Source organism: Aulostomus chinensis, chromosome 3, assembly GCF_037954235.1.
Source record: "Aulostomus chinensis isolate RoL2024-O1b breed Wild chromosome 3, RoL_Achi_v1.0, whole genome shotgun sequence".
Taxonomy (NCBI): domain Eukaryota; kingdom Metazoa; phylum Chordata; class Actinopteri; order Syngnathiformes; family Aulostomidae; genus Aulostomus; species Aulostomus chinensis.
The window spans coordinates 21,598,905-21,613,113 of NC_141322.1; the positions used below are offsets into that span (position 1 = coordinate 21,598,905).

General features: G+C 42.9%; 1 protein-coding gene across 2 annotated transcripts in view; it reads right to left on the reverse strand.

The window, feature by feature from the left end:
* The window catches only part of kaznb (kazrin, periplakin interacting protein b), a 102,643-nt gene extending 89,808 nt beyond the window's left edge, over positions 1 to 12,835 (reverse strand). For both annotated transcript variants that reach the window (XM_086199649.1, XM_086199648.1), the window contains exons 1-2: positions 12,637 to 12,835; positions 12,430 to 12,525 (exon numbers count right to left, since the gene is read on the reverse strand). In XM_086199649.1, coding sequence (XP_086055775.1) covers positions 12,430 to 12,505 — 76 coding nt within the window. In that variant the 5' untranslated portion in view covers positions 12,506 to 12,525; positions 12,637 to 12,835. The remainder of the gene's footprint in view (positions 1 to 12,429; positions 12,526 to 12,636) is intronic.
* Between the last annotated feature and the right edge of the window lie 1,374 nt (positions 12,836 to 14,209).

Sequence of the window (14,209 nt, forward strand, 5' to 3'; positions counted from 1 at the left end):
CACCAGGCTTCCTTTTCATCACCTGATGAAACTACCTGTGTTGTGACTGAATGTGAAGTTCCTCTCCACAAGCCTGGATGATTGACAGTTACAGGTAGATGTCAGGAGTGAGAGTTACAACCAGGCTTTTTTTTTTTTTTATCTGTCTGTAAAACTAAAACGAGGGCAAAAGAAGTCCACGAGTATAAGAATAAATGTACAGAAGAAAATTCCATGCACGAGAGCCCTTGATATTGGCCAGATGGTCGGGTTAGTGTGGTTATCTAAAGGTCACGGGTCAAGAGAGAGGCTGTTTGCAGGATTAACTACATTGATTTTCAACGTGAGAGGTCAATTCGTGTTCACACGTTCGGCGACTGTCCAAAGAGCTCAGAGAGTAATGAAGGAGTCTAACATCAAAACTGCAATCTAACATACAGTGGAGGGGGGGGGCCTCGGTTCCTCTTATGTAACTATCCTTTATTGTTCTCTTGAGCACTCTAGGAGTTAGCTGTGTAGCCACTTTCCTGCAACCAGCCTCATCTACAGGCACCACTGTGTCAGATGTGTGTAATCTGTGTAGGTGGAGAAAAATTGCACTACAGCGGCAGGAAAAGACAAAGGCATACTTGACACAAAAAAATAAGTGACAGCCGTTGCATTATGTTCTTTTAAGACGACTGTCGCAGAAACTGATACATCTCCCTCTCATTTTCCTCTATTGATGTTTTAGAAGAGAACATTTTTTTAGGTTCAAAATGACTTCCAGGCTGTTGTAGCTGTGCTGAAAATATCTTGGTTCAGCTGTTTATTAACAGTAATACGAAATATGTAGCACAAACTGGACCGAGGGAGGAAAGGAGCATCGCTTATAGCAGTAGCAGCTATAAAGCATGAATGTAAGCTGCAGGAGAAACTGTAGATCTAAAATGACAAAGAAGAGGAGTCTCTGCAGCTGAGGTAAGGAGAAGAGGGCTGGGTGGGGTAGGTGTGTGTGTGTGTGTGTGTGTGTGTGTGGAGGGGGGGTCCCTTGTCTATTTCAAGGTAAACTCTGCTTGTTAGAGCAGGCCTGTTTGAGCTCAAACATGGCATTTTAAAATCCAGAGGCTGCACGCTGGAGTGGCTTCCCAGAGTCGGGGCTGTAGAAAGAACCAGTGACAAGGCCACAGCCAATTAGGAGTGTTTGTGAGTGAGAGTGTGTACCTGTCTTTCAAGGTGTGTGAATGTGGGTCAGAGCTGGAGAATATCTTTGTCGCAGAGGACGGTGGGAGGTGGCTCTGATTTATTTATTTTTTTAATTTAAATTTGCTCTAATATGAGGTGACGAGTCCATTATCAAAATCAACCACTTTGACTCTGAGAAAAGAATTTTAGAGCACGTTTGTACAAGATTCACCAGCCTGTGCCCCCACTGCTGGTGTGAACACTATCATTCATTAACACGCCTCTGAGCAGGTAAACAAATCTATGAGTTCAAAGACACATCAACTAAACACATTAGCAAGTTAGACGTTCCTGTGTGGAGAAAACTGTTGCCGCCACATTTGGCTCTTTCATGCTCTCACACATCAAACACCCCACACTGCTGTGCTCTCTCTCTCTCGCTCTACCCCCCTCTCCCCCTCTGCATATTCACATGGCTGCTACCCGTGAGCCTGCAGTGGGAGAAGAGCTGAATGCTGTTTAATGATGCCGAGCATGTCTCTCCAAGTGCAGGTCTGTGATGGACAGCTCCCACTAAGATGACATCAGGGTTGCGATACAGAAACCACTTGACATAATTGCCGTTCTGATGCAGTTGAGTCTTTGTCGAGGCTGGATGGAGCCTTTCACTGATCCACACTCTGTGTTCATGGTCTCTTATCTCAGCTCTGCTCCAACGCCGTCTGTTTGGCACAACTCACACACACTTGTGGCTTGACAAAATAATGTTAAAAATTCATTGGGATAGACTTTAACTTCGCACACTCAAATTCAACTGTATATTTATTCTGCTACAAAGGCCCATCAAACACTTATGCAATGACGTAACAAGAATGATTTTTTTATGAGCAAGAGGTGACAAATAAAGGGTTTAGGGTCATCATTCTAACATTAATAATTCAAGAAAATTGCGAACGTTTTTTGGTGGTACTCAAAAACATCAGATTTAATCATTCATCACACAAACAGCCATGACCACTCAAGGGTTTTGTATGAAATCAGAATACATAGAAAATATTCTGTATTTTGTGTTTGTGTGTGATTGTGTGCATCTATGAAGTATTAATCATTCCCAACGTTGCAAGTTAGTGAATTATATAATTTATATCATTTGCCAGCTCTTTATATTTTCACTCCTTTTCAGATTTCATCATATTTAACCACCCTCATCCTGGTTTTTATCTACTTTATGGTTTAGTTGTAACTGAAAAAAGTTTTTTTTGTTTTTCAGAGAAACTTTGTTTCTTTTCGGGGTAACTGGCTTTGGTGAAATTTGGTCGTAGTCTTCTAACTAAATGCATGTATTAGTTTTAGTCACCTTTTATTCATTTCATTATTTTCTAATACAGTCTCGTTTTAGTCCGCTAACTTTTGACAACACTGTTAAAACCTTTGGCGTCTGTTGTATCACTGTCTTATAGTTTGTGCGTACATTACAGAGATTTTCCTCCTTCCTACTTTGACGAGATTGTCGGGAAGAAACAGAAAGAGCGAGGTTTGGGTTGAGTGAGCCTGTTCACAGCTGCAGAGGCGGAGCGGGCTTTAAGGTTTGACGGCAACGAGATGATCGAGCACCTTTAGCTAACCGACCGTGTTAGAAGTAGGAGAGGAAATCTATATGAGTAGTAAGAGTACGTTTGCGCTAACATGAAGTTATCTTAAGTGGCTTCGGAGAACTCACACATCAAAATGTCAATTGCCAGTAAATCTAACACCGTTACTTGAGCCTTAAAGTCCTTTTCGCTTAAATGCTTTTGCGATCCACTTAAAAAAAAAAAAACTCCACTGGCAGCAGCGCTACCTGAGTAGCCTGGCCCTGTTATTATCATATTCAAAAGACAAAGTCCAATTATCCAGTCCTCGAGACTCACTGGATTCATTTTCCCAGTAGGAGCAGAGGTATTTCTTTCTTGGATGATGCTCTGAAGAGTGTGCGTAAGATACACACAGTTGAAGGTGGGGGGTGTTTTGTCCTGTCATATATGAGGGGCACCGATATTAACAGCTATCATACTGAGTGTATTTACTTCCCTAAAGAATCACAAGAAGGCTGAATCTCACCCGTCTTCTTTTGTCCTTCATACATTTCTTTTCAAATCTGAGGGGTTTTTTTTAGATACACGTTCTCACATTAGAAAAACTAGCTTCAAGTTTTATTTATAAGAAAAAGCATTTGTTTAACAACGAAGAAAACCTTAGGAGTCATTGTAACTAATGATAATAATAATGTGTATGACCACACCCTGCGATAAACTATGATATTTTATGAGACATTAATCGTGCTGTAAAACTCTCCCACCGTTGCAGTTCCGTTCTTGGGACTGTATTCTGGTTGCTAAATGGGCCGAGGTGGCATTTACGGGATTGTGGTGTTGTAATTCATATTTGGGGCAGGGGGGAGGGGTTAAAAACAAGAAGGGCACTTGAATGCAGGCTCCGACTCAAACTCTTTTTCTTCTGTGGTATTTGTTAAGACTTTTTTTAAAGTTCAATCTCACAAGTGTGAGAAAAGACAAATAGCAAATGCATTTGTAACAAAATTTAACAACAAGACAAATCGTATGTTTCAGATGCACCAATAAACTGTAGAGAAAGAGAGCAGCAGTGTGCAGCCACTCTTGTTTCTGAGATGCTCTATAATTGATTGATCCATCACTTGACTTTAATGGTTTTCTGGATGTGCACGACCACTCTCTTTTTGTTTACTACCCCAAAACTTAGCAGGCCCATTCCTCGGCCCATGCTCTGCCCCTTTCATAACAGATTATGTTATGGTGTTAAAGCCAGGATCATTTTTGCAATTCACACTTGAGTCATAATTTTCTTGCTGAGCCCTGCAGCCAGCAGAGATGGGAGTGAGATGTATCCAGCCTGCTGAAAGGGATGGAGTGGATTCACAGCTCAGCAGGCTGGAATCCACCTGAGACTTCTGTAAGAGCATTAATCGTTTGACATGGGATCTCAGAGGGGCGTTGACTCTGGCGAGTTTGGTGTCACTGACAAATCCTCAAACAAAAGCAGCAGCTAATGTGATGTTTATATGACTAAGGAGTGAGTTTATAGCCACATTAAGATCCTCTACCAAAAGGTGCCAAGTAACAACTTGAGTGAGAACATGATGTCACCCAATGGTTCACACGTGGATATGTGTATAGAAATGATCTCTCTCTCTCTCTCTCTCTCTCTCTCTCTCACACACACACACACACACACACACACACACACACACACACACACACACACACACACACACACACGCTATCATTTCACAAACTCATTTCATAGGATGATGGAATCTTCTCAGCGCTTTACTTTTGAAGTGTTTCTTATCGCGCGCTCCGTTTCATTCAACACGCTATTAATTCAGCCACTTCAATTAAATTCAGCTCCTTTCTGACATCTATTCTCTGTAGACATCTTAAGAATCTCTTCCTCCCTTAGTGGTTTTAAATTGGTGGCAAAGCACACGCAGTGTTTCAGCTCGCCAGCACACACTCGTATCTGATTTATAGGCGCGTGGGTTCAAACACAGCGCTGCTCATTAGCTTTTCACTCTGTCAAAACACCACTGAACTCTGTGCACTTCCTCGAAAAGTTCGCACCCTTTCTTAGCAATAACTTATAATTTAAGATGCATGAACATGCAAGGTTGCCTGTAATGGAAACAACTGGGTCAATTAGAATGAAAAATGTGGAGATGCTAATATTTCCCGGTCATGTGGAGGAAGTCGGCCCAACTTTCCCTCTTTGCAGCTTTGATGTACTCACAGTGTCCTGCGTGTTGAAGAGAGACACCCAGGAGTATGGTCTATATTTCATCACCCCAGGAACACCTGCACTACCAACGGATTCAAATTCATACCCACCGAGAGCACGCCAGGATGGTGCTCTGGATGTCACCCTTTGATTTAGAGACTTTTGAAGCCTTGAGTTTGAGTTTAGCATGTTAACACTCACCTACTTAACCTTTTGTAACTAGAGGTACAGCCAAGTGTTAGCACACAATAGTAGACACATAATGTGATGTATTCATTTGTGTATATGAACATGGAAGTTCCACTTAGTTCTTTTTTGACCCAAAGACTTTCCAAGGAATGTTTAAACAAAACAAATTCCTCTGCACAATGGGGACACTGAACAGCAGGGGACAGGTGTTCCAGTGCTGTCAAGCCCAGTGCAAACCCCACCTTAACCCAGTAACCTAACCATAGCTTCTGGTCGGTTCTAGTTTTTCAAAGAGCCATGTGTTACTTGTACAGTATTAGATCCAGATCAGATTCTTCTGGCGACCACTGAAGCATCCCCCTGCTGGCCATTGGAAAGAATGCTGGCTTAAGGCATTTATCAGCCTCGCTTCTCACACGCTGAATCATATTCATTATACAGTCAATGGCAAAAACCCCAGTAGTCACTGAGTCTAGATGCTGTAAAACAAGGCTTTAACATCTTTTCCTCAGGTACTTTATGCTGTGAGGAGACAGTTCTGAAGCTTAACTTTTGAAATGTATTTTTTGTAGATGCAAGTTTTCAATTTGTGTTGTTCTGCACATGATTCACGTGTCATCTTTAGTTTGACTTCATGCTGTCTTTATGCAAGCTTCCCAGCTTCCCTCCTCTTCACTTTAGTGGAGGATTGTAAAATGAACACTGGGATTTTGGGAAACAGCTCAGCATGCATCTGCAGAACATGGATGAACAAGCGGAACTGTGGCACTTATGGAGAACAGAGAATGGACATGACGAGTCAGCAGACATCCAGGTACAGGGTTCAACGATGCAGAAAACATGGCGGCGACAGCACGCTGGAAACTGCTAGTGTATGGATTTATTCAGAACATATTTTCATCATCAACTTTGAGTGTGTTGTTATTCTGTCCATCATTAGGTTTTGCTTTTTTTTTAAAACCTGAGAGGAAGTTGAATCTTCACCTAAACTCACAGTGCACGGACACACACACACGCACACCGTTCACAAACACACACAACTTCACAAACGCATGCAGGGTGTCACTGAGATGAGCAGGATTAGCTCCACCGTTGTTCAACCCTTCAAAAACCCTGCCGCCAGCTCTGTGAGAGTAGAGCAAAGATGAATTTAGCCGCTTTCAAGTGACAGCAATGAGTGAATGTTACACGCAGATGTGTTCGCTGAGCACACGTTATTCAGCTTTAAATTCTGCGAAAACGTCCACTTTCTTACTGCTTCTTCAAAAAGAGATAAAGAGAGATTAAGAGAGCGAACGGGGGGGGGATCAGTTGGAGGTGAGAGAAATAACGACAAACATTTAAAACAACCCAGGGATGTATGAAATATCCTGGAATGAGTAAAGCACTTCATTCTTCAATAAATCCAGGATGTACAGTAAAACTCAGCCAGTCAGAGAGAGTGCTGCGGCAACAAATGTCTTATGAGTTATACAGCAATCATCAGGGTTGAAATGAGCTCTGCACATGAAGTAAAGCTTTAGTTCATGTCTGCCGTGCATAAATATAAAACATTGGCCTACAAAATAAATCCAGTGCACAAACTTGTAACCTTTTAAGCAGTGGTCTCCCAAACCAGCTCCGTCTGCTGAGAACCATCTTGTGATACACTTCTACGACGGTCAGATTATTGAATAGATAAATGTTTTTGACATCTTGTCTCTTCCTTCCGTCATCCCAAAGTAACTTCTTCTCTCAAATCCCCTCACCAAACTGCAGACGATCCTCACCTACTTTTTAGTGAAACATGCCCTGAGATGAAGTGGTGCACAGATCAATAATTCACAAGAAACTCTCATTACTTATATTCATACCTCATGATACCTCTTGGTCATGTAGTTAATCTTTCTTTTTTATTTTTGTGTGATGCCAGCAGCTCTTGGGATGACAATATTCATCATTACAGACACAGATAACAAACAACTTTGTAGATTTCGATAATATTTTGCAAAAATATTCAGGATTTGCTTGATTAAGGCTTATAATTCAGGCGATCTCCTGATTCCTCATCTAGTGTGATCATCTAGTAAATGGCAATTGGTCCAGATTTGGGATTATACCCAAATAAATGTTTGACAAATGATTGTGAGGGTTGATTCTGTTGAAAATACACTGCATTGCATGGTAGCGGTGTAATGTCTTACAATTATGTGGCAGCACCATGGAAACAATGCCATATCGGTACTACAAATCAAATACTGTTAGCATGCTAACACTTCCAAAACAAACACACATATGTTGTCATCGTACACCTTCGTCTGCCTTAGACAAAAGCAATTTACAATTGAGCTCCAATAATCCACTGAATGTGAGCATGTTGACGTTAGCTCAGAGCACCGCTGAGCCCAATAACAGACTGAGAGCCGCTAGCATGCAGTTTCCTGCCTGTCTCTTCAGACTGATCGTAAAAGAAAAATGATGAAAAATGCATACAGGATCTTCCTCATCTATTTCACTGTGTTGGATTTTTCATACCATAAATTTACACAGCCAGTGTCTGTTATGAGCTCCATTGATGCTCCTGTGGTTAGGTGGCTGGCGATGGTCAATAGTTCATGAAAGCCAGCATCCTCTAAACCACAGCGTCTCTGCTCAGGGTGCAGATTCCTGTCAGACTCAGAGAGGATGTTGATCTCCTGTCAAAGAGCAGATGTGTTGAGTCTGAGAGCTAAAAGTGAGCTAATGCTGTCAGGGAACTCCCATCGGTTTATTGATCCTCCTGAGGGAGACAGCGCTAATGAAGATATATGTGACTCCCCGTACCCAGAAGCTGGAAACGTATGTCATACACCTGATCAGATCATTTACATTAAACTGACACAGCAGCTTAAATGCTACGGCTGCTGTAAGACTCTGAGTCGGCTGAACTGACTGGCAGACATGCGAGAGCTGCCACTGGAGGCACTACTGGAGTTCTTAAATCCAATATGTGGATTAGAAGAGGGAGGAAGATCTAATTTGGGCCTGTATTGCCTCTGACTGGGTGATTTTCTGTGTAGCCAGTGATAGTGGAGAACTAGGATCGATACCGATGTGGAAAAAAAAGAGTCAATCTACAAATTCAGCAGGAAAATATTTAATATTAATGACTAGAAATCAGGGGGGTATGGAGGAGGATTTTTTCTTTTTAATCATATCTGGCAAGAATTCTAAAAGTCAATAGCTGAACTGATTTCTGCCTTGGAGTTTTCTCAAGTTTGATGAGGGATGAGGAGGTTGGCTACGATCCAGCACCTTGACCTCCATGAGAAGAGGACGCTGGAGCACCGTGAGGGGGATGAAGATATTAGAGTTATAGTTCTCTCCTGAAACCCCTGGACAACCTTACACTTGCCTGTCCTCCCATCACTCTGGTCCAGTGGAGCAGAAAGGTGGCTGAAGCTGCCGGACTGTTTGGACTCAGGCATTTGGGGAAAGAGGAGAAGAATCTTAGCTCGCAGGGATTTGTGCAAACACTGCAATAGAGTGTCAGGCTTGTTTTTCTACAAACCCTTGTGTGCTTTTAGTTTCTGCAAGCAGTTTAAGGGCAAGAAAGTAGGACATGTTTGTAAAATTAAAAGCACAGATACATTTCAAGCTGCAAAGTGTGGGCCAAGGTCTGGATGTAGTGAATAATGCATGTAGTTGTCAGAGACAGCGGTTTCACTCGCCATTTGCTCGTGGCAAAATCATAGTGGGAGCGTGGACGCACAAAGGGGGGACTGTTAGGACAAGAAGACAGTCTTGCGAGGGATACATCGTCCCTGAAAGTATGGGCTGAAGTGCTTCACACTTGCACTCGAGGAGGTGGGGGTAGAGGGGTGGGTGGGTGAGGTGGTGGTGGTGGTGGGGGGGGTTTGGTCTATGAAAAGGACACATCCATTATTTCTGGGTGATTCTTCCCCTCTAACTCTGGTTCTTCTCATCATAACTGAAAAAGATACTTTTTTTTTCCGAGAGAAAAGAAAATTCAAAGCCGCTTGGCATTAAACCCAATTACAGCTCAATACATCAAACCACAACAGCAGCCTAACCAGAGCTGTGATTTGCATAGCTGTTAAAATCTGCCCTTCATTTTTCTCCTTACATTCTCTCCACGACGTACCAGTCTGTTGAGGCCCAATCAAACACATTTACATCACGCTACAATTTCAGGAGGACCTTAATGATAGAACAGACACAGTGAGCTTGAAGAGACGAGGGATGAGTTCATCACGTGGGTGAGGGAGGAGCGGAGGTAAAACCATGTGTATTGCTTCATCTGTAAATATCCCAGCAGTCACGAGGTGATGAAAACGAGTAGAAAGGAAAAAGTATATTTCTGCTGTTTGTAATACTTTTTCTTCTTCAGCTCTAAAAGGTCTTTGAACTGAAATGACACACATGCTGCAGTAAATGACAGGGAACATTTCAATACACAACCTAATATTGTTTATACCTTCAGTATTTTACAGCCCAAGTTTCCTTTCACAGTGTAAACATTCCAACACGTATTTAGATCATTTCCAGATTTGTAAAACTTTCACACTTTGAAGGCGAGAACTGGCTGAGCTGTTGTCCATGATGTGATTTGATACAGCCCAGCCACTCCCCGTCTTGTTTTACCTTCCGTTTATACAGCGATGCCCTCCACATAAACTCCCCCAGCCCGCGAGACACATTCAGAGATAAATATAGGGCCAGTAGATGTCAAATACATCTGTACTAATGCACTGTGTGTTTGTGTTTCCGTGCACTCGTGCGCACATATAACCTGCACATAAATCCTAAGAGGGTCGCCATCGCTGCTCGCCACAAAAACATGAAAGCAGAGAGGCACAGGGCAGATTAGCAGCACTCCAAAAAAAAAGCAACAACACTCGTTTAGTGAGGATGCTTGCAGCAATCTGCCAGTCTGAAGCAGAATATTAATCAAGACCACGAAACACTTTAACAGTGATAAGCTCTTATCAAAACAGGTACAGATAGAGTCAAACAAAGCACGTTATTCATAAAAAAAGGACGCCCTTGCGCAAAGAGGAGTTGACGAACATAAGCGAAGCAAAAACAGGTTAATTCAATTCAAACAGATAAAATCCTGAAACACGTCATTAAGAAACATAAAAAAGAAAACGAGAGAATGACTGACATGTTTTCTTAGCTGTACAAAGTGTTGCCTTCCCTGACTTGTTTTAAGGATCCTTGCTTTGATATTCCACGCAGGTTTAGCAGGTGGTAATGAAGGAAAAAGGAATGCAAAACTGATGCGGCGAAGTAAATGTATGGCATGCAAATTTTTTTAGGCAATTTTATTTAGATATTTGCCCTGGGCTCTCCTCATTATCCATCATATCTCCGTGTGAAGAATCACTTTGCATTTATGACCAAGTGGAAGCATCAAAAGCACTGACCAAGTTCTCGCAGCACAGCTCCATGAGGCGAGATACCAGGCCAGATGAGGGAGGAGGCAGCTGACGCTTTCATTCTGGAGGCAAGTCAATCTCACCCTCTTTCCCGGGGGAAATACGTCTCCTGACCATGTGCATTACATGATAAGGTATCACTCAAGTATGCTTCCTTTACAATGGTTCAAGGGTGTATTCACTGTTCCTGTACCCCTGAAAATCTTAATAGAATCTAGTTTTCAATAATTTAGGCATCAGTCTGAGCTCTGCAGCATCTCTGATGGTGTCTCAGCCTGTCAGATTCAACCGCTCTAAAACTATGCACCTGCATTATGAGTACGTCTCTGCAGGAACGGGTGATATGGATTTTCATCCCACAGTTGTGTGGGATGATTCACGCACTTTACAGTTCAGTTGGATTGTCATCATGAGAGCCAAACACTGATGAATAATCTATTGGCCATACATATCAAACATATGTGGAGCTATTTAATCCTTTTTTTCCCTCGCTTTTTTTTTTGCAATGTTCCATCACCCTGTACAATCCTAGTGACGTATCACCATCGCTGTCCTTGCTTCCTCCACCATCTCTCTCCCTCCATTTGCAAACATTCACGCATTTTAGCCAACAAAATATCACGAACATCACATGAGAATATGACATCACTTCAACTTCTTCAATCCTCAGAGACAAAGAGGCAGGCAGAGAGGCTACATGGACTGGATCGTCAATTTTTTTTCAAAAATTCACTTCCAAATTGCCAAAAATAGATCTTTTAAATCACTGATCCACAACATGATCATAACCTTTCTGGGAGCTTTGTACTTAAAATACATTTGCTTAATGGATGCCATCAAAATATGTTAAAACAGCTGAGATATCCACCATTATATCTAAAAAATTGGTCTTTTGAATCACAAACCCGTAATCTGATAAACAAACATTCTTCTTTCAACTGTTTCGCAAGAACTAAAGGAATACGAGGTAATTCATCTGTGACACGTCAGCAAAACTACTGCCAACAGGGGTTTAGAACAGTCCTCTGGATCCACAGCGCACAAGTTCACCAAGATCTCCTCCAAAGTTAACTTGTCCCTGTTACATTACCTGTCTGTCACAGAGTCCCAACAAAAACAAAAATACAATTTTAAGATGTTTGATTGTTGCATAAATTCAATTAAAGCAGCAGTCAGTTGTAAAATACCTTCTAAATCATCTTTGTCCTGTCTGTGTTGATGCATTCGTCATTCACTAGGAGTGGCGATGCATGTCTGAATCGATCACTTATCCCACAGAGATGGTGAAAGCTGGTGTAACTAACATTAAGAAAACATGAAGCAATGATCTACTGCGCGCAGGCTTCACAAATGGTTTTGTAACAACCAATAAGCCACAGTTTAACAGATGCACCCTGACTGATGCTGGTGTCTTCACTTCCCTGATAACATGTCCCCTTTCCCCTCAGCAACACCGCTGAGTCGCACACCTAAACGCTTTACTTTTGTAGCTCTGCTCCATCCAAACCAAGTTATTGCAGAAAAACGCCACATAAACAGAAACACTGTATCAGTCAGTTACAATGACATCTATACAGCATGTAAAATAGAATCCTCGACACAGTTATTTATTCCTGCCCTTTATATAAGCAGGCAGATCCTCCCTCACTGAGCAAAAATAACTCTTTGCCCCTCAAACTCTTTGTTAAAGCAGAAGCTCAGAGGCATTGCAGCTGATAAGCTTCTAGATTTGGAGCTTTATTGCACCTCTGAGCATCATCTAAATTAAGATGGCAATAAGATTGAGGATGGGATCGGGAGAGAAATGCTGAGGGTGGAGATCAGTCACAATGACATGCTGCTGATTTATCAGGGGACCGCAAGAGTAATTGTGGCTACTCACTGGCTTGCATCAGCTGCCCCTGACGTCCAAACACCTGGGAGAAGGTGGCATGGCTGCAGGTGAGGGTGTCCTCCATGGCTGTCCCACCGGCACACGCTGAGGAGGGAGAGTGACGGGGATGAGGGAAGGTCAGCAACACTGCGTCACGTCAAGACGGGAAGAAGAGGAGAGATGAAAAGAGAAGAAGAAGAAAGGGGGGGGGCTTGCCTTCAGTTGTAGAAGCCGGTGTGTGTGTGATCTCTGGCGATAACTGCTCTCCTTCAGATGCGTCCTGCTGCTGCTGCTGCTGAGGAATGAAATACAGCCCTTGTTGCTCACATCAATATGAGCAGAACTGCTTGCCACACAGATAATGGGAGGGGGCGTGCCAGGCAGCCTGCTTGTCAGCATATAAGTGTGTGTGCGCAAGGGAAAAGTTCTTTTTATGTGTGACTGTGAGAGCATTTCAGTGTGCATGTGTGAGGGAGAGAAATAGCAGATAGCAGAGCTGTAGGCACAGTTGCAGCACTCATGCTTGCTCTGAGCAGGCTGACGGTCCTCTGCAAAGCAAGCTGGGTTGAAGAGAAAGGAAAAGAGGGAAGGAGAAGTGAGAGAATCGTCCGAAGCAGGTAAAAGTCAATACCCCTCCCCTCACGCAGGACAGGTCTCGTTTCCTGATCTCCGTGAGTTTCCCCCCCCCCCCTCTCTTCCCTCTCCCTCTCTCCTCTACAGCTCTAATTTGCTGTGTCTCAGCACTGCCATCTCTCTCTCTCTCTCTTCTGCTCTTTCCTTCATATCCCTTACTCTCTCCACCCCACCCCATGCAAATCCCCTCGATCCATCTTAAAGCTCAAGGCCGCTGCTGGGAAACAGATTCTAGCAAAACAGGAGTGCTTCATCTTCCCTTGGTCCTGTGAAAAAAGGATGAGAAAGTGAGGAGCTTGTTTAAAAAGTAGGGCTGCTACATCTGGTGGTTTCCAGAGGCTTCATCTTGAAAAGGAATTGTAGAAAATTGCTGAGTATTAAATAAAAATGAGCTCATGCTCAACTGAAAAATAAACATGAAAATAAGTCCTACTTTTCCTCGTTACGTTGCGCAGCCGCTCTGCACGCTGAAATATTAGATTTTCTAGGATGAGTGAAAACAACTCCCACATATCTGCAGTCAAGAGTGCTGCAATAATTAAAAAAAAAAAGTGTCATGAGATCAAATGCGCACATGCTAAACACATCTTAAAATAACCTCTCAGGCCTCGGAGGCAGTCTGCTTATGTTGTGTCCATTGTGCTGCTGTTGGCATAGAGACCTTTATATCTGACAAGACTTTGACCCAGATATAACAATGAATGATCAGTCCAAATGTGACCCACATCTGCGCTCAGTTCAGTTCTCTTGTGTGTCCACATCGGGCTTAAATGATGGCATTGACTGAGGGTGAGTGTTGCTGCCACATGTCTACCTTATAGCCTACAAGTCATGAGCAACTCATTATATTTGGGCCACATGTGGCCTGCAACTGAGCTGGGAGTGACAAAAGTGTCCCAGATTTTGCCCAAATACACCTACAAAAAGATGATCAGGACATCTCTGAAGCCTGCCTACTGCATTAAAGAGCCCATTTCCTCTACAGCCCCCCCCCCTCCCCACACACACACACACACACACACACACACACACACACACACACACACACACACATTCACACACTAAAAACTTTGCCAGGAAGCCCATTGTCACGGAGCCATCTCTCGCTCTGCAAGGCAAGCCCACGAGGGACCTGAATGCAGCACTCACATCCTTG